The sequence below is a fragment of the Terrapene carolina genome, unplaced genomic scaffold (assembly GCF_002925995.2).
Source record: "Terrapene carolina triunguis isolate 2854851 unplaced genomic scaffold, T_m_triunguis-2.0 Scaffold68, whole genome shotgun sequence".
Classification (NCBI taxonomy): Eukaryota; Metazoa; Chordata; order Testudines; family Emydidae; genus Terrapene; species Terrapene triunguis.
This window is the reverse complement of record NW_020664419.1, coordinates 6,923,897-6,944,526: the sequence shown is the minus strand read 5'-3', so window position 1 is coordinate 6,944,526 and position 20,630 is coordinate 6,923,897. Positions and strand designations below refer to the sequence as shown.

The 20,630-nt window shown below is 39.9% G+C and overlaps 1 protein-coding gene across 1 annotated transcript in view; it reads right to left on the bottom strand.

Moving 5' to 3' along the window:
• TAF3 (TATA-box binding protein associated factor 3) overlaps positions 1-20,630 on the bottom strand; it is a 147,696-nt gene that overhangs the window by 11,093 nt on the left and 115,973 nt on the right. Inside the window, exons 3-4 of the mRNA XM_024202145.3 lie at positions 17,553-19,357; positions 11,647-11,729 (exon numbers count right to left, since the gene is read on the bottom strand). Coding sequence (XP_024057913.2) covers positions 11,647-11,729; positions 17,553-19,357 — 1,888 coding nt within the window. The remainder of the gene's footprint in view (positions 1-11,646; positions 11,730-17,552; positions 19,358-20,630) is intronic.

Below are 20,630 nucleotides of genomic sequence, written 5' to 3'. Positions count from 1 at the left end.
CACAGCAGAGCAGCATTCTGGAGCACAGTCGGGCTTACCACTCCCTTGGACTAATGAAGTTCAGAGGCAGAAGAGAAATGAATTGTTTAGGCTTATGCCACTTGAAGAGATCATAAGGTAATTTCAGAGAGGGTGGAGAGCCTTGTCCTCCTATATGAAGACAGGGCTGCATAAGTGGCAATATGTAGGTAGGGAGAACCCAGGGTAAAATGGCAGCCCCAGGACCTAATAATTAATATTACTTCAGACTTATATAGAACCATGAACACAAAGATCTCAAAACACTTTATAAATGAGGGCAAGAATGATCAGCCCCATTTTACAGGTGAGGAAGAGGTTTGCTAGGGTCACACAGCAAATTAGCGGCACAGACCAGAATCAAAGCCAGTCCTCCTGGTAGTCAGTTCTGTGCTCTTAGACACTAGATCACACATTAGGCCATCATAATTTGGAAGAAGATAATATTTCACTTTAATGTGTTTACCACATAATTCCAAATAAAGTAGGACTTAATCAACTAAAATGTATCCTTAGTTTCACTTACTCCCAGAAAACTGGGACAGGATTAAATTATTTAAATTTAAATGATTTTTAGCGGGACCCAGACAAAAACTAACATCAGCCAAATGAACAAAAAATGCCTAGAGCCTTGAGATCGGAGTTATGTTTCTCTGTGGGCTGCTCTCCTGGCAACATGTCATCACAATTATTTTCTATATTAAAAGATAACAATCAATTGTTAAAGGTCTTATGCAAATGGCTGCACCAGAATTAAGAAGTGTGAGAAAACCCTTCGACTAGATGTGGTAATGGGAGTCTACATCAACCACATAAATATAAAGTAAAAACTATCATCACTCCCTTCCCCAAAGAAAGCAGAATTATTGTAGAGACTTTGTAGTACAGCTGGTTTTACCCAAGTTTAAATATCCTTTCAACTCTTTTTTATGCCAGCAGGAAATATATTTCTTACAAAATGTCATAATGTATTTATAATGGAATGGAATACACGTATTTATAACTAATACTATAATGTACTTAAAATATGCAGTGGAATCCTTTTATAAAGGTAGATTTGGTCAATCCCCACTTTGATCATTGCTTTGGACTGATCACTACATTCAGATCACAAAACTAAACTTCCCAAACCAGACATGTGCACAGAAGCAAAGTGTTGATCTTGCAAACACAGAGCAAGTTCTACCAGGCTTTTTAATGCCAAGGCAGGTTGGTCAGGTTATAATTGGCTCTAACTGTCACAAGCTGTAACATGCTGCATCTGGAACAGAGTAAGACTCAAAGGTGTGAAATAATTTCCTATCTCTAGAAGTAATTGATTGGATTTCAATCTGTTCCTTACAGATGAAAGCCCCATTGACTGATTAGTATAAACACAGGGCAAACCAAAAGGAAATGGCTTTTAAAAGTATGATTTGAACCACAGATTGCTCCAAATTCCGATCACAAAAAATGTCATTGTACTAAGAGATATAATAGTCTAGTCAGAAATCACAGTCTGATGATCTTTGTTTTTTATAGAGGGTACGGTTCCAAACATGCAGTCCCCTCAAAAACCCTGTCTAAACTATGGGTAATATTTTCAAAAATCCTAAATGACTTAGGAACTTAATTCCCATTTTCAAATGTGACGTAGGAACATAAGGTCTTGCCTATAAGGGAAAGTTGGGCCACTTTTAACTATATCGGTGTAGTATCCTATATATCGATACATCTAGCAAAGTCCCTTCCTAGAGAAATGCACATCTAAATATATTTTGAAAGCTTGGACACAAAAAACTGTAGAATAAAAGTGTTTTCAAATAAGCAAATATTTCCATTTGTCTATTCTCTCCGTGTATGTCTACGCTGCAAATAAACACCCGCGGCTGGCCTGTATCAGCTGACTTGGGCTCGTGGGGCTCAGACCACAAAGCTGTTCAATTGCAGTGCAGTCGTTTGAGCTTGTGCTGGAGTGCAAGTTCTGGGATCCCGCAAGCTGGGGCATCTACACTGCAACTAAACAGCTCCACAGCCCAAGCCCTGTGAGCCCAAGTCAGCTGACTCCAATCCCTATTGCTTTCCCTTGTTTTAGCAAATATGCCCAGAGACTATGCTCAGGAACATCTTACAAGTTTGTGGAAGGGAACAGTTCTGCTCCACAATCTATAATGGGAATCAAGAGAGGGCTTTAAGTACCTACAGCTATCAGAAAGTGATTCTACGGCAGCACAGGGCTTGTCTACCTTTATAGTGCAGCTGCGCTGCTGTAGCGCTTAGTGAAGATGCTACTTATGTCAACGGGAGAGCTTCTCCTGTTGGCCTAGATAGTCCATCTTCCCGAGAGGCGGTAGCTATGTCAGCAAGAGAAGCTCTCCCGTCACCTCAGCGCTGTCTACACTGGGGCTTAAGTCGATATAACTGCATCACTCAAGGGTATGGATTTTCTGCACGCCTAGGGTGACCAGACAGCAAATGTGAAAAATCAGGACAGGGGGTGGGGGGGGGCAATAGGAGTCTATAAGAAAAAGACCCAAAAATTGGGACTGTCCCTATAAAATCGGGACATTTGGTCACCCTATGCACGCCTGAGTGACATAGTTATACCGACATAAAGTCTGGAGTGTAGACCAGGGTGCAGAAAGGCCTCCTCTTGAATAATGACTATTATTTCCACCTTTGTCACTGGCTCCTACCTATGCAAAAACTGAGTGATGTGGTCTGTCCGAAACCCTGATCTTTCGCCCGATGATACACTGAGCTACTAGATGGACCACTTGCCTAACAACTTTACTTAGACTGCAAGCTTTTTGGGGCAGGGATCACCTTTTTGTTCTGTGTTTGTACAGTGCCTAACACAATGGTCTTGGACCATGTCTGGGCTCCTAGGCACTAAATAATAATAATATCTCAAATCTTTGGCTCTATGCAAGCTACTTATTTTTGTTTTAATTTCATTTTGAAACAAGTGAGACTTTGGTAACAAAAAAATAGGTATATTTAAGGGAAAAACTGAGATATCCAAGTTCTTTTCTTTCGCACCAATTTTGTGGCAAAGCAAAGCCTTTTTGTGTGTGTGTAATGAAGAAGCACTTACCTTCAATTCTGTTGGGTCCATTTGATCAGTTTCTGTTTTGCCATAAAGGGAGATTGCCTACACCCATTTCCACATGCAACCCTGCGGAAGCCGATATGTGTCTAAAGCTGCCTGAAGTTTTTTTCCCCTTTTTAATTGAGGTATACAATACGCTCTTGTGCAACAAACAGCAAAATCAAAAAAAAATCTCACATACACTAAGTGGTTTGTTTTTTAATGACTCAAACCTTTTTATAGAGTCACATTTGGAGTCATCATTGAGCATGATCCAAGTGCAAAATGAAAATAATTTTGCATGAACCTTCCAACTACCAAAACCATGGTGATTAATTGGTGGGGTGGCTTCTGTAATTAAAGGAGAGGCTGGGACTGAGCTTGAGGTTTGAACTAACTCTTACGCTCAAGGGAAAACAATTCTAGGTCAGCTTTAAAAGCACACTGGAAAAAGCAACGTTTCACCCATTCTGGCAATGGGGTCTGATTACCTTCAGAAGCATAGATACTTGCACACAAAGGCCCCAATCCTACAATTAGGTAGACCCTTGTGGAGCCAGAACAAAATCAACAGGACTCTGTATGGATGCCAGGGTCCACGGATGGGGGTTTGAGTGCAGGACTGGGGCCAAATATATTATCCCTTTGCCAATGTTCCTTTGAGTATATGAACCACACCCTAGACAATGTCTTCAATAAAGAGCACACCCATTCTGTATTTAAAAAGGCATTAGCTCACTGGAGAAGTCCTCCAGCTCTTTATTATAATTTAAATGTAGCGATTCCAGGGAAGAAAACATATAAAGAGGTAGGGCTTGGTCTACTCTTAAAAGTTAGAAGGGGTGTGAAAAATGTTTGTCGATGTAGCTACTGTCATTTGGGGAATTGGTGTTCCTAAACTGATGGAATACCTCCTTGTCAGTGTAGGCTATGGGGATATGCTTGCATAGCTACGGTGACATAGCTATGCCAGTATAGTCTCCATAGTGTAGACATACCCTTAGGAAAACTATAAAGTTCACTGGAGTTCCTAAATCCTACATTACACTTATTACTTGGCTGGAAATTAGATCATTTTTCACTTCTCTCCCTCCTCTCTCTTAGGTGGTCCATTAATTATATCAGGAGTTGATTTAACCAGTATATGTTCTTTTTGGTTTTGTAGAACAAGTTGATGGAGCAACACAAAGTGTTAATTCTAGTATCACACTGTTAACATTTAGCCTTTCACTGCTAAGTGCTACATTGTAAAATAATTGGGATACCCATTAGTACTGTAATAAACATAGACATTCACTGCCAGGACTCTATTGTTTGATTTTCCAAACAGTGGTTTTACCCTTCTACATTTTTCTCCCTGAAGTATCACTTTTTCCCTCCTATTTAATTCCACAGTAAGTTCTCCTCCAGAGCTTTCTGTTGAATAAGCAACGTCTCACAGGGTAACCAACACCGCCCACAGCTGTGTCCCACAATAGCCCCATGCTGCTTGCATTACATCTTGTGGAGATTTGGTCACGGTGCCTTAACTGCTACAAACACTGGACTCATTCATAAAAACGTGCAGAAGGAGGGGCTTCCAGCAGGATTCCTTTACCTGTTTCCCCACCACAAAACAGTGAAATAAATGGAACGGGTCATGAGCTGCTTGGCCTGTAATGCAAACCTATGGCTTGACAAGTCAATAAAGAGCCAATCCTTCCCTCCCCAGCCACATTGAGAGCCAAGGTTAAAGGCAAACACAATTTGGATATACCTACACAGGGAGTTTAATGATCCCCATTATTCAGCTATTGTGGGCAAACACTATGAAGCCAGTAATCTAAATTATCAACGTCTGAATAACTTGCCACTAAATGGCACACAAAGTTCAAAAGTTCCTTCACAATGGCTTACTTATTTATCATTAAAAGGAGAACAACCATCCTTAAAAAGCCTACACATTTCCATTAAAGAAGATACCATGTAAAAATTGTAAGGATTGTACAAAATTGTATGGGGCAAATTGTAGTCTCACTGAAGTCTGTGGCAAACTCCTATTCTCTCTCTCTCTCTATATATATAGGTGCTTTTACAACTCCCATTGCTGTCGTGTTTGAGCACCTCACATTTTTTAAAAAAATATTTATATTACAGTAGCAACTAGAAGTCTCAACTGAGATAAGGGCCCCAATGAGCAGGGCATTACACCAACACTGAGACAGTCCCTATTCTCAAGCACTTCCAATGCAAGCAGGAGAGGAAAAAATCTGTAGCCTTATTTCTATGTTTCTCTTTTGGTTCTCTGATTTCTCTCAATTCTGCTACTTTTTGTGCAATTTTTCCTAGAGATTTTGACTTCACCAGGAGTTCCTGTGAGCTCAGCTGTTTTGTAAGTCAGGCCAACACTTAGGAGCCTAACTGTATGCACCCCATTTTTGGAAATCTTGACCTATGGTAATTTTGGTACTCGTCTGTATGCTGCATGACAAAAGATGAAACCACATGAAAATACAAAAGCTACATAAATATATAACACGGAGGTATTCTAGTGGGGTATTAATAAGCTATTACATATGTATTTAAAATAATTTATAAGTGAATAGGTATACAGATTGGTAGGAAAAAAAACCCTTCTATCTTTGCTTAAAAATGAATTTCTGCGATATCTAGATGTGCTGCAGATAGCCACGGTAGGTTTCCACTTGTTGATCCTTGTAGTTCCCCACCAGAATGTTTTTCCATCCATGCTATCTCTTTCCTATGCCTTTTCAGGCAGACGCCATTTGTGCCAGTTTACATAAACATGAGTGTGTTATGTGAGCTTCTCGTGGACGGTGTTGGACTGAGAGTCATGGAACCTGAACAGTAACAAACTCGAAAATAGCAATACAGGATTTCTCTCACCAGCGTGCTTCTAGGTCACCACTGCTCAGTAGAGAGATTACATCTAGTGGTGAGTGGATAATTCAGTCTCTACTGCCATTCAGTCCTTAGCCTCTACTGAGATTTCCTACCAGGGGTGTCAATCAGTGCCAATTATGGTAGTGGTTTTGGTGATATGGACATTTATCCACTACACTAAGCAGTGGAATGAGCCCACCAACACATTTTAGCTAGGTCCCTGAACGTCTCTCTCACAGTATTTGGGATGAAGCTTCAGTTAGTCAACGAAATACCAGGAGCAAAAATTTCTTCTTTCCATTCATCAATTCTTTTAAGATTTTAGTTCAATAAATAATACCCTTAGATGATATACATACACATTTATATTCTAAAAAAAAGTCACATCTACCCACTTCAAAAATTTCAAGATAAATGGCAATTTAATTAGACTGCGCACATCAAATTACAAGTTAAATCAGTGCTAAAACAGCTATCTTCCACTCACTACTAGCAACAAGGTCCCTTACTGAAAGTAGAGCTAAAATACAATACTGTAAGCCTGGAGTAAGAAGCCTGACATTTTAAGATACAGATTAAAGACTTGATTTCACAAAAATATATGCCTTGCTTCTAAGCCACAGAAGCCCCGAAAAAAATCAATTGTACATTGTTGAAGCCCCACACTGAAGCTACACGTTGGTATTTTTGTTTTTTATTTGGCTGTAAATATAAAATGAATTTATCACAAATATCAGGAATTACAGCACATAGTTAATTTGAAGTTCATGTCAGTTGCATAATAAATGGCATGCCAATGCATTATCAGTAGATTAGCATTCTTAGACACCATAGGTGTGAAATATGATTTTGTTGGGGAAAAAATAACTGGACAACGGACAAACAAGTCACCACATGATGATTCAACAAAACAGCTAATTACAGGAGATTTAAATTCAGGAAGGGTCCACACCAGCTTTCTCTACATGACAAATCTTAAATGCCTTCCTACACTGACTCAATTAGCGATCTTGTGCCTTGATAACACTGCAGGAAAACAACAACAACAACTTTCCAACTTATCATTCAAATCATCACTAAAAAGGTGGTCATAAATATTTTAAAACCCAAGCAAACTAATAAGACCTAGGCCCATTAAGGATAAGATCTTTTACAGCAAATTAAATAAAACAATTTATTGAAGTCTGTACTCAAGATAAACTAGATTTACTAGCTGACCTTTTATTCATTTAAAGAACAAAATTAGCTCTAATTGCATTAGAATGGAATCCACTAAATTTCTTTTAATGTGGCATCCATGCAAGTATTGCTGTAATTGTTTACTACTAAGATGGAAATGTTTTGATTATAATCTACTTTCCACTTGTTTTATTGTGCAGTTAAAACACTTGCAAAAACCTAATGTGTAGCAGTCTTTCCTACTGTTCTATTTATCCTTCAGTAATGGCTACATTTTAATTTCTACTACCTTGACATTATACCCCATACTTATTTAGGATACTATGAAGACCCGTATTCTTGAGATTGACAACATATGCTTATGTAGGGCAAACATGAAATGCAGAGATCACTTTTATATCTAGGACCAGCCAATATTAGCATTCACAGAAATATAAAGAATTAAAATTCACTGTCACAATTAACTCTGACTTGCACCTTGACTGTCAATCTCAGCAGAGACTAAGGACTGAATAGGTAGAGAGAATGAGCTAACTTCTCACCCATACAGGTAAATCAGGATTAAGGCACATGAGTGAAAGCATGCACAGCTACTGTCTTGCTGCACTTGTTCTGTGCATAGAGTTTCCATTCCAGCAGTTGACTCAGCAGCCACACCAGAAGCTGTCTTTACAACATAGCCTGGCCTCACCCCTCACCCTCAGTGGGGACTAATATTCGGGTGTCTCCACGCAGGGCATGTCTACATGAACACTTACCGTGTGGCAAGCTGGAGTGTAAATCTACAGTGAGCTCCAGCTAACTACCCGTGTGGCCACTGCTGTTGTGCAGGTGCATCGGCAGGGTCCACATGGACCGTTGGTGAGCAGCTCGCTGGAGTGCTGTAGATTTACACCCCAGCTTGCTGTGCAGTAAACGTTTGGGTAGACATGCCCGCAGTATGTGAGCCCCAGGATGGGATTAAGATGGGCCTGGTCTTAGTGTACCATTCTCCATGGGCCTATACCTTCTGCACCTTCTGTCGCTGAATGAACATAGCATCTTACTGCTTCTTGCTGGGAACAAACAATACCAATGTTCCAGCATTTGCACTGGCTGCCCATTGGCCTCTGGACAGACTTTAAGGATGTTGGTTAAGGCCTAGGACTGCTCACCTGAGGGACCGCCTCTCTCCCTGTGACATACTGTCAAAGATGTGGTCAGCAAAGGTGCTGAAGAGGCATCCCCTTGTTATAAAAGAGGGGGTGGCTGGCCAGGTATTCTCTGTGGGGCCTCCAAGACTATGGAACATGCTCCCCCTTGTTCCACAATAGCCCACATTCGGAGACTTTCCAGGCATGCTGCAAAAGTCACTATTTGATGGTTGGGGTCTTTGGAGAAAGTGGAGAGTATTCTTCTGAGATGCTGAAAGGGATAGTTGGCTGGCTGGCTGACTAGCCAAGTACCTGTGGAATGTATTTCAATGCTGCTGAGGTTCAATTTAATGGTGTTTACTATATGATTAACTACACTGAGGTGCATAGACCTTGAATAGGCATCATTATTTTTACAAAAAATCTAAATAAAACCAAATAAAATGTCCAGTGGCATATTTCACAAGCCTTATTTCTTTATAGCCCTATCTCTTTCTGAAATTACACCCATTCAACACCGTATTTTATATAAAACGCCCTCCAACACACACCAGCTGTTAACTGTTACAGTGCTAAACTGTATATATATCTCAGCAATATACACTGTAAAAACCAAGATAGTGAGCATTTAAAATAATTCAAGACCTCGTCTCCTTATCACTCACCAGTTCCCCTTCTCAACCTGAAATAAGTCCCTTGCACAGTGTGGCTCAGCGTGTCCCCTTCTAGTTGCTGGAGTACATAGAGGTTGATGTGCCTGCTGCAGCCTTTGAGCTGACAGAGCAGAGCGTTGTAGAGACTTACGGCTTTAGATCCACAGGTCCAATCTCTGCTACTAGGTGACTGAACAGAGAACTAAAAACATGGTCTGAATTAAGACTAAATATTGTTCTTCAGGCAGAGGGCAGCGATATTATTTGTATTGGAATAACTCCTAGAAGCCCCAATCATGGACTGGGGCCTCACTGCATTAAGATGTGGAAGAATACAGTATATAACAAAAGACAGTCCCATGCCCCAAAGAGTTTACACGTGTGCTGTGGAAGGGAGATTGTTGACACTGAATAAGGATAATAGTGAGTGGAATGTAGATGGAGTGCTAATTTTTTTTTTTTTTTTTACTTAAACTCTAATGTGGTTTACATTGGTGGGACATGCAGTCTATAGCAACCTTGACTGATTAAACTTAGTATATGTATGAGGAAATTGCCCAGGTTTTTAAATACCTATGTACGAGCAATGATAGTTACTCACAAGGTTAGCTATCAATATGCACCCCATACAGGGTTGGGAAGGAATCCCCCCCCCCCCAATAAGATTGGCAGAGACCCTGGGGGCTTTTTGCCTTCCTGTGCAGCATGGGAAATGGGTCACTTGCAGTTTAAACTACTGTAAATGGTGAATTCTCTGTAACTTGAAGTCCTAAAGGACTCCAGTAACTCAGCCAGAGGTTAGGGGTCTATTACAGGAGTGGGTGGGTGAGGTTCTGTAGCCTGCCATGTGCAGGAGGTCAGACTAGATGATCATGATGGTCTCTTCTGACCTTAAAGCCTGAGTCTAAAATCATCCTCCTTGTATCTATAAGGAAAGTGCATTGGTAGACTTTAAAGGGACATTGTGTCCAACTGTCCTCAGTCAAGTCATACTTAAGGGGACAGAGAATAATTTTGAAAACATAATGCCTGTCATAAAATGATATGACACATGTGAACTTTGGGCCAGACTCTAACATTATGAAGGGCAAAAAGGCAGAAAGGATTCAGGCGCATTAAAAGTAAAGGGGAAAATATACTACTTATAACTTTTTAGGTCTCATAGGAACTGAAATTACTTAATTCAAAAAAATTCCCACAGCAACTTCATAACAATATAGCTCCCAGCTACCGTAACCCCCGCCCCTTCCAGTGTTAGAACAAGCTCTTGTCTAGGCTTTTCTGGTTGAGGGGGAAACACTGTCAGGCTTAACTCAGTCTTTCAAGATTGCAACAGGTAAGCTCCCAAGTTAAAATGAATCTTTCAGGGCTGGAGCAAATCTTTCAAGTTGGGTAGGCCCCTACCCAAACAAGGCATCCAGACGGAAGGCCTCTGACTAACCCAAGCTTCCAGGATACATTGATTCTTTCAAACTATGGCAAAGCTTTTTAGTTCCTTTCCCCCACCCCATTGAGTCAGCAATCATCTCAGAGATAGACCACTCCATCACAATGCCATTTTGTAAATGGATGGCAGGTAAGATGACACATTGAATACTGTGTTCAGCACTAGCTACCCCATCTCAAATCAGATGTGTTAGAAAAGGTCAAGTAAAGGACAAAGAAAATGACAAGAGGCATGGAAAGACTGGCATACAATAGTAATAATAATAATTGATAATAATACAACTTAGCTCATACATCAAGAGAGATAAAAAAAGATTAGACTATTTAGTTTGGCTGTGATACAAAGAAGCAGCAACATGTCAGAGGTACATAAAATAATGAGTGGTAGGGAGAAGATCTGTTGGGCGTTAATATTTACCATATCTTAATGTAAGAAACCCGTGTAACTAAAAGGCAACACATTTTGAAAACTGATTAAAGGAAATACTTTCACACAATACAAAGCCAACCTATGGAACTTGATGCCACTTGTTCCCCCCCTCCACACACTCTTTCCTCGCTTGTGTTCTACACCCACCTGTTGCATCTTGTCCTTATTTAGATCATACGCTTTTTGGGGCAAGGATTGTCTTATTTATTTATGTTTGTACAACACCCAGCACAAAAGGACTATTGGGTCCTTTTGTAGTACTGTACAAGTAATAATAATTAGTGAGCTAATGAACAAAACCAGGATTTAAAAGGGATTAGGCACCTACATGAATAACCACTACCAACAGTTTATACTAGCTAAGATAAAAATGTATAAAGGGATGTCAACCATCATGTTTCAGTGCACAAAGCTGTTAACTGCCTGGGGCTCTGAAACTTCTCCCTGGGGTACGGTATGGATTATGAAGGTTTTCATTGGCTACTGTTGAAGATTGGACATTACTCTAAATTGACCAGTGATTTAAGACTATGTTCCTAGAAGAACATTAGTGGGGAATGCAGCAGGACAGATAATGGAGAAATTCAGAGGGTTTTCCTTGGAAATGCTGAGGTGTTTCGTTCAGAGGTTAAGAAATAAATTGGGTGAGATTTCTTTAATGGCAAGTATTTTGATTTATACTTTGTAATATCGGGAGAAGGTTTCACAGATGCACACATTTATCAGCCAATAATTTTTAAAGTTTCCTTTATGAAAACAGGATTTATTAGAAGTGGTAAGCAATGAATCTCTGATAAGCATGCACCCCTTTCCAATCGATTTCTTTGTACTTACATCTTGTCTTGGCCAGCACCCACTCTCAGCGTCAGCCTGGGAATAACTGGTGATGGAGCTGGAACAACAGGTTCCACTTTGATCTGTTCAAGGGAATACATTCAACAATAAATACACTGCTTCTCTAAACAGAGATTTAACACTTCTTTACTAATTACACTGGAGCTGAGTTAAATTGACAAAAGAAAGTTTAGATTATCACTCTTCCCCATACTACATGCCACAGCATGTAAGGACACTGTTGGGAGAGCCCTGCAATATCTCATCACAAATCAGTTATGGGCTGAAAAGTCAACTTGGAAGTTCATTGTGTTTGTAAATGTATGTGCAGTATGTTAATTACTGCTTTAATATTCTTGTAGAGTTATGAAAAGATTAAGCTGGTCTCAACACAATGAGGTTATGTCTGCATTGTGCTGCAGTATGGACTACAGGGGTGTGAATTGCAGAGCACACCAAAGTGTTGCAATCTAACTGGATGTTGCTGGTGTGAACCGAAAGGTACCTCGTTTGCATTAATGCTTTCAAACTATACTATATGAATGTGAACTAGTTATCTTTCAGTTTGCACCAGCAGTGTCCACGTGAGGCAGTTACTGTAACACTTTGACGCGCACTGCAATTCATACCATAGTCCACACTGTGATGCACTGTAGACAAGCCCTGAGACTGATACGATATGACACATGTGAACTGTGGGTCAGACTCTAACATGGTACAGATATTCTCATTGTACTCAATAGGCCCTCAAGAGAAGCATCTTCACACCCAATTATTACAAATCCATCTTGGTATCTGGGCACACTTCACACAGTTTAGATTAAAGCAAATATTTCCCAAATACAGCAAGCAAACATATTTGCAGAATCAAAACTTTGAACACAGAAAAGGGAAAAAAAACCTAAGCCCCTTACCTGCAAACACTTAATTATATGGTTTCAACGGGATTACTGACATGTGCAAAGTTAAGCACATGCGTAAGTGTTTGCAGCCTTGGGACCACAGTCAGGATGCTCTGCAATATTGTGAAGAATGGGACTGAGTTCCTAAGGACTAGTGCAGGGGTCGGCAACCTTGGGGGGAAGGGATAGCTCAGTGGTTTGAGCATTGGCCTGCTAAACCCAGGGGTGTGAGTTCAATCCTTGAGGGGGGCACTTAGGGATCTGGGGCAAAATCAGTACTTGGTCCTGCTAGTGAAGGCAGGGGGCTGGACTCAATGACCTTTCAAGGTCCCTTCCAGTTCTAGGAGATAGGATATCTCCATTAATTTTTTTTTTTTTAACTTTTCAGAAGGGGTTTGCCGAGTCTTCATTTATTCACTCTAATTGAAGATTTCGCGTGCCAGTCATACATTTTAACGTTTTTAGAAGGTCTCTTTCTATAAGTCTATCATATGTAACTAAACTATTGTTGTATGTAAATTAAATAAGGTTTTTAAAATGTTTAATAAGCTTAATTTAAAATTAAATCAAAATGCAGAGCCCCCGGACCAGTGGCCAGGACCTGGGCAGTGTGAGAGCCACTGAAAATCAGCTCGCGTGCCGCCTTCAGCACGCGTGCCATAGGTTGCCTACCCCTGGACTAGTGTCTGTTGTGCACCCTAAATTCCAAAACAATAGCAGTTTATGGTGCTCAGCGCCCAAGAGGCCCAGCTTTTCAACTCATTTTTAGAGGGGGAGCTATAGTAACCGCCACATTTAGGCTGCCCAACACTTCCCACAATAAAATATTCTTGTGATCTTTTTCTTGAAGAGTTCTCACTTTAAATGCATGCTTAAATCCATCACTGTTCAACAAAGCACTTTAACACAAGCTTAAGCACTGTGTTGATTCCGGGCCTTGGAATCCAAATGAGAAAAAACAGTTCACACAACAATTCACTGCACAATCAGCTGGACTGATGTAAAGAAAAAACGACACAATTCTGGAGGGAAGAAGCACGTTTTAAAGGAAGTATTTTAAGGAGGAAAGAGGGGACTAACTGTCAACATGATAAGAGGGCAGGATGGAAAAAGGCAAAGGCCGAAGTAGGAGGACTTGGAAGGGCAATTAGGTGTAATAATGATATATTCCCATATATAGAGATGCAGAGATACATGACTGAGAAAGTTGGACTGTATATAAAAAGCTGCAACTTCCACCAAAAACAAAACCAACCCCAACTAATTTCTGACTCTACATTTCATTTTTTTTACACAGATAACCAAGCTGTACCAAAGAGCTCTCCATGGACTAGCTTCAGACTAGATGACCCTTGCGGTCCCTTCTAACCCTATGATTTTATGCTTCTACCTCAGATTTCTCTCCACTCCTTTGGTTATATACCACAAGTCTCCTTTCTGCCATTCCTCACAAGTTGGTACAAGGCATTTTCTTCTCTGCAGTTCCTGCTGTGTGGAATGGCCTTGCTCTCTCTCTCTTCCCCTTGTGTCTCTCTTAATTGCTTTCTATCGGTCTCCGTTAAATGCAATTTGGTCCAGTGAACAGGGAACTGGACTGGACTCAGGAGACTTGGGTACTGTTCCTGGCTCAGCCACAGATCTGCTGTGTGACCTTGCATAAATCATTTCACTTCTCCATGCCTATCATTTGTCTGTCTTGACTTAGACTGTAGCCTGTTTGGGGCAGGAACTGTCTCTGTGTGTGCACAGCACCCTGCACAAGAGGGTTCAAATCTTGGTTGGGGTCTTTGGGTGCTACTGTAACAAATAAATAAGGGCCAAATCATGGCCTGGATTGTGTGACAGCACGATGGGGCATACAGAGCCCCCTTACTCCTTTGTGCCAGCTACCAGCAGCACAGGTAGCTGTGGGGGAGGGGAAGCAGGCTCCACAGAGCTCCACCTCCATACCACATAGACCTGTCAGTGTGCAGGATCTATACACAATGCAGGTTACTCCCCCCCGGAGCAGTGGGGAAACTAAATCACAATCTCCCTCCTGGGTTACTCCAGGGGCAGCATAACAATGCTCATGGCAGATCATATAGTCACAATCTAGTCCTGAATAATCATCGTCATTCCCCCTCTTCCTCTTAGGACTTGTGACTGAATGCCTTAATTCATTAAGCATGCCAAGGCTTCATGCTGTGACTTTTTGTGTGTCCTATATACAAGATATTGTGGACTGCCCTGCATTTATCTGCCAACCATTTTGGCATACAGTTGCAGGAAATACATTAACAAAATATATTTAAAAAAAATAAATCAAAACTAAGCTATGAAGTCACACTTACTTAACAAAACCTGGTTATAACAAAACATAGTACTCTAAATGAGAAATGATACTCACTGCCACATATTGTCTAGTGCTAACAAACACACAAACATTCACTAACTCCTTTATTACATTATCTAACACATTTGACATTTAAAAAAAAAAATCAAGTTTATAATGTGGAGAGACTTCCTACGAACACCACTCATCTTTCAGGTCATTCTTATTTCTCTTAAATTGACGCCTCATGGAATGTTAAGTGTCCAGGCAGTAACTTGATCATTTGCACTTACAGCACAACTGCTGGTTAAGTAAGCCATTGTGTGATCTAAAAGCTAAATTAAGGAAACATGTGCTTTTAGGGGTTAAAATGAAAGAGCAGCGTTCTGGAGTAATACTGGGAATTGGGGCCAGCAGAAGAGTATTTACAGTGGATTACTAAGCTTCCCAAATCACCAAAGAGGTAAAGTCCAGCAATATAAGACTCCTTTGTAGCTAACTAAAAATACATTGTCAGTGGATTTGTCCAGTTTTATGTATAAGCAATACTTCTTTCACCTGAACTAATACTAGTAGTCATATAAGCCCCTTATTGCCATGTGCTGCATTTTTTTTGCTAATCTTCAAGGATTTAGCTTCTTTGCCACATACCTCAGGGCACCAACTGATAAAGCTCTAACTCTCCATTTTTCCAGGACACCAGCAGTGCGGCCTTGCAAAAAATGAAAATCGCTCAAGAGATTTAAAGGGGAAATTTATTTTTAAAATCCTGACTTGCAGCAAAGAGGTGGATTTAAAAAAAAGCTTATCTATCAAGAATCAGTTTAAATTTTAATTCTATCTGGGGAGTCTTTCATGCATTCTAGCTTTAAAGTTTATCTTTTGACAGGGACTTTTTGCCAAGGTAATGGGCAGCTTTGTCAATTTAATCTGACCAAGTTTTTATTACCGTTGAACTCCTTTCATTAAAATATATATTTGAGACTATAACAAATCTTTAATAGTTCAGACTCCTTTGTGTATACATTCTATTGCTCTAAAGTAAATTAAGAACAGAAATAAGCAGAAAACATAAAAAATAGTTATGTATTTATTAGGCCATGTAATGTGTGAAGAATGGTCAACATCTTTTTTGTCTGCATTTTACTCGTTGTTAAAATCTTTGGGGCAATAGGGCCAAAATGTCCCAGATTTACAGAGGAAGAGGTGTCATGCACACAGACTAAAGAATCCATGAAACGTATTCTGTGTATGTTGCAGTGGCCTGAAAGTCAGATAAATCAATATGGACAGGTAGAACAAAACCATGACCATCATCAAGTCCTCCATGACGCAGGGGACTGGACTAGATGACCTCTCTAGGTGCCTTCCAGTCCGATGATTCTATGAGGGAAGTTAATTCTCCAGAATGTCTGGACTCTAAACTGAGAAGCTATGTTTGCCAACTTTTGCAAGATTTATTGCTCAAAAACTAGAAAGAAGACAACAGACTATAATCTCTTGCAATGGCAGGGGGTGGACTCCCAAGATCAGGCATTTATGCTGACCATGTACTTGCTGCAAAGCTGGGCACATTTAAAGCTAGTCAGTGTAGACAAGGAGAAGAGCAAAATTGTGTGTGTGTGTGTGTGTGTGTGTGTGTGTGTGTGTGTGTGTGTGTGTATATATATATATAAAATCAAGATTAGGCTGCAACCTGATCTACATCAATTAGCAAAACTGGGGTGGGTAGAAAGTGGCTTTAATGGAGTAGTGCCCTGCATTTCTATGATTCTATAGACTTTCTTAAGTCAATAGGAGCTGTGGGTGCTCATCCCTTTGAAAATCAGGCTCTAGTGACTAAAATAAAACACTTAAAATGAGGCCACTTTTGAACATTTAGGCCATAATGACTATGTTTTGAAAAAAAATATTACTGTGCTTGATCAATGGGGAAAACAAGTTTGGTGTCTTGCTAAGAGAGAAACTTGTGGCCATACTGTACAATTGGGATGATCAGTAGGAGGGAACCTGAGGCTTATTTAGAAATATTTTTTGCCTTCAGAAGAACAACTAGAGCTTGGATAGGTAAGTAATGATTAAATCCATAATTCAAGCTAACACTGCTTATCATTGTACCTTATATCTACCAATTTTTCCAGCAGGCTGTGGAATTTTACTAACTCCAAAAAAAAAACAGTTAAAATTTTATAAAAGTGAATTTAGAGCTCACAAGAAAGCTGTTGGATTGATAGCCCTACAGTCAGAAGTCTATTCATCTATGGAACAAATGTGCAGCAATGACTATATAAGCGTCCTTACACAGTGCTGTAAATCTGCCTAAACTCTGACCTAGAGGACTCACCTTTATCAGTGAAGGCCAGTTGGTCAATGTTGGAACCCTGGTAGCTCAGGTCAGATGTAAATTGATCTCAGACAATCCCAAGTTTCAGTTTTGCAAAACTGAATTCAACAAACATTTGGCAAATCTAAAACTACAGAGGCTCTGTCCGGTACTGTTGGACAAACCCAGAAATTTACACCATACCCTGTTTTGACTTTGGTGACTTGTCATAAAATAAAGCCAGGTTATCTATTAGCATTTTTCCATTAAATTTTCCTAGAAAGCAAAATTTTGTAATGAGAAAGTGTGGGAGCAAATGTAAATAATTTCTTACATGTAACATGTTAATACCATCTAAACAGCTTACTTTGTCATGTTTGTGTTTTTCTTTTTCTTTGTCTTTCTTTTCTTTCTCCTTTCTCTCCTTTTCCTTCTCCTTCTTTTCCTTTTCTTTGTCCTTTTCCCTTTCCTTCTTTTTCTTCTTCTCTTTTTTGTCTTTCTTCTTCTCTTTAGGCTTCTCTTTTTCCTCAAACAGTTTTTCGGGAAGCATTGTGGACAAGGAAGTCAACATGGTAGGTAGTCTCATGGCGGTAGGGGTGCTAAACAAAGGCAAAGGCATTTCTTTGGGAGGCAACACAAGAGGTGCTGAGGGACCCTTTATCTTATCTTCCTTACCTTTATCTTTAATTTTCTCTTTGTCTTTCTTATCTTTATCTTTCTTGCCTTTTTCTTTATCTTTCTTCTTATCTTTGTGCTTCTCTCTCTCTTTTTTGGTATTGCCATCTTTCAACTTCATTTTTGTATCAACATCATCAAAGTCCTTCATTTTGAACTTATAGGAATCGAGATCATCATCTTTGAGTAGGTCTTTCCATTGAAACTTTGCTTCCTTGGTTCCTATGTCTTTATCCTTCTCCTTGTTTTTATCCTTATCTTTGCTTTTGTCTTTATTTTTCTCTTTGTCTTTTTGTTTTTCTTTCTTTTTCATTTTTGTCTTCAGCTCTTTTTTCAGCTTCTTTTTCACTTCTACTGATGATGCCAGCTTGGTTTTCTCCTCATAGACTTTGAGCAGAGGTTCCGGTGTTGGTGGTGAAGCAGAAGGAGAGGAGAAATAAGGAAAATTTGGAGGCGGATTAGAAGGTGACCCCATCTTTGCTTTTCGAATGACTTCATCAATTGAGTCATCCATTGTCCATGAAATGTCTGAGCTTGAAGTCCCACCCGAGGGAGGCATTGGGGTGGCTCCTACCTTATTTAGGCTGTTAGCAGAAACAGAAGCTTTAGGAGTTGGAGTCTCTGAAACAGAAAGTCTTTTAGGGCTGGTAAAAATTTCCCCCTCTGATTCTGAACCAGAGGAAAACTCAAATGGATCAGGTTCTCGTTCTGCACATGCACGGGCAATCACAGCATCAATTGAATCATCAATGGTCTTGTCCATCACTGCCACTTTCTTAGATGGATTTTCACTATTTTGTTTCCCAGGCTCAGGTGGTGTTTGCCCTTGTTTTACTTGGATGTTCTCTTTTCCCATCTTTTCACTTAGCGCAGCCAAAGGGGTTCTACTTGGGGTTTCAAGCTTGACTGCCACTTGGGAAACGTGAGCGGGAACCTTTGGACTTTTTGGACTTTTTGGACTCTTGGTACGACCTGGTGATTTTTTCTCTTTGGATCCAGTTTTTGGTGAACGTATGGGACTTCCAATAACTACTGGTGCTGGAGTAGCTTTAGGCAATTTAGTCTTCTGTCCTGGAGAACCAGTTTTGGCCTTTGTTTTAGGTGCAAATGGTTTTGATTCTAATGTTTTAGGAGCTGGCATTTGTGATTTTGCAATGGGAGCCAACATTGGTGGTTCTGGTGAAGGAGGGGCTAAATCTGTACTATCTTGAACATGAACTGGAGAAAGCATTGGTGGCACCTTTTGAGTGTTTATTGAACTGAGAGGTTCACGTGGCTCCAATGCTCCATCAATGATGTCTCCTTTAGTGATAGCTAGTTTTGGTCGTTTCATAGCAGGCATTTCCTCAGCTTCAGGACTTTCTAAGGGTCTCTTGCTCAAGAAGTTTTCATCATTAACTGCCTCATCCTCTTCCATCTCTCCTTCCTCTTCCAGGGGAACCTGCATGGCTTCTGCTGATGTACCTCCATCAGTGGGTACCTGTTCCTCTTCCTCCTCTGTTATAAGAAATAAAAAAAAGTTACTGGGATACTTTAAAAATATGTTATACAGGAACAAATAAATTATTGGGAATGAATAAGCATCAAGACAGCATTCAAACTGTATTTGGCTCAACGTTATCATCATCTGCTACCTGTTCAGTGACCTACATGAAGCGAGCAAAGCAATTACATTTAGTGACTGGTAGACGTCTGTCTGCAATACAAAATCCATCTTCACAACTGACACTAACTGGAACCCTTGTTGGAAGTCGCAAATCAAGGATCAAATGGGCTTGAAGGTATGTCTCACCCATAAAGAAAGACCCTCCAGAACAGGTTTGAGGCACATTGACAGGGCAGTGAAGGGAATTTCCCCTGCTGCTGTATTTTGCTTCATCTGTTCTATAAATAGGACTTGGTCAATTTGTCAGGACTTTAGACATTTAATGAGTTCTAAAAGCTCACCCAAAAATATAGGTACCATTTCAAGTGAAATGATACTGGTATCATTGAATGATATTGCATCCAAACATTTTGTATACCATAAGAAGAAAGTTCTCAATCACATATTAGTCTCTCTCACCCTCTCGGAATCTCATTGTAACCCATTGGAGTTGCTTGGGTTACAAACACACACAAGCACTTGGCTGATTCGTTTAAAAAAAAAAAAAAAACACATGGAGGGGAATAGTAACAAGGTTTTCTATTATAATAAAACAAATCACAAAGTGTACATCCAATTAAATAAAATCCAGTACATTTTAAATGTATGCCTTATTTGTATTCCCACAGATTTTTGATTGTCAGTTAACTTATAAGAGTAATATATGATTTTTGTGTATATGGGGAAATGTTACCAGCATAACTATACTGATATGATTATACTGCTACAATTATACCAGTATAACATGCCATGTGCACACTCTTAAATAAATACATTTTCCCCATGTACACAAGCACTAAGTCACTTAACCTCCATGCCTCAGTTTACCCACCTGCAAAGATGGCACAACATTTATCTTTTCTCACAGAGGTGTGGTGAGGTTTATATTATATTTGGAAGGTGTTTTAAGACTCTTGGATGAAGGACACAGTACAATAGGGTGACCAGATAGCAAGTGTAAAAAATCAGGATGGGGCTGGGGGGCAATAGGTGACTATATAAGAAAAAGTCCCCAAAATCGGGACTGTCCCTATAAAATCGGGACATCTAGTCACCGTACAGTATAAATTGTTTATTGTGGTGAAGTATAAAAAAAGCTGCCCTTTTTAAGTGAGCAGGCTGTCT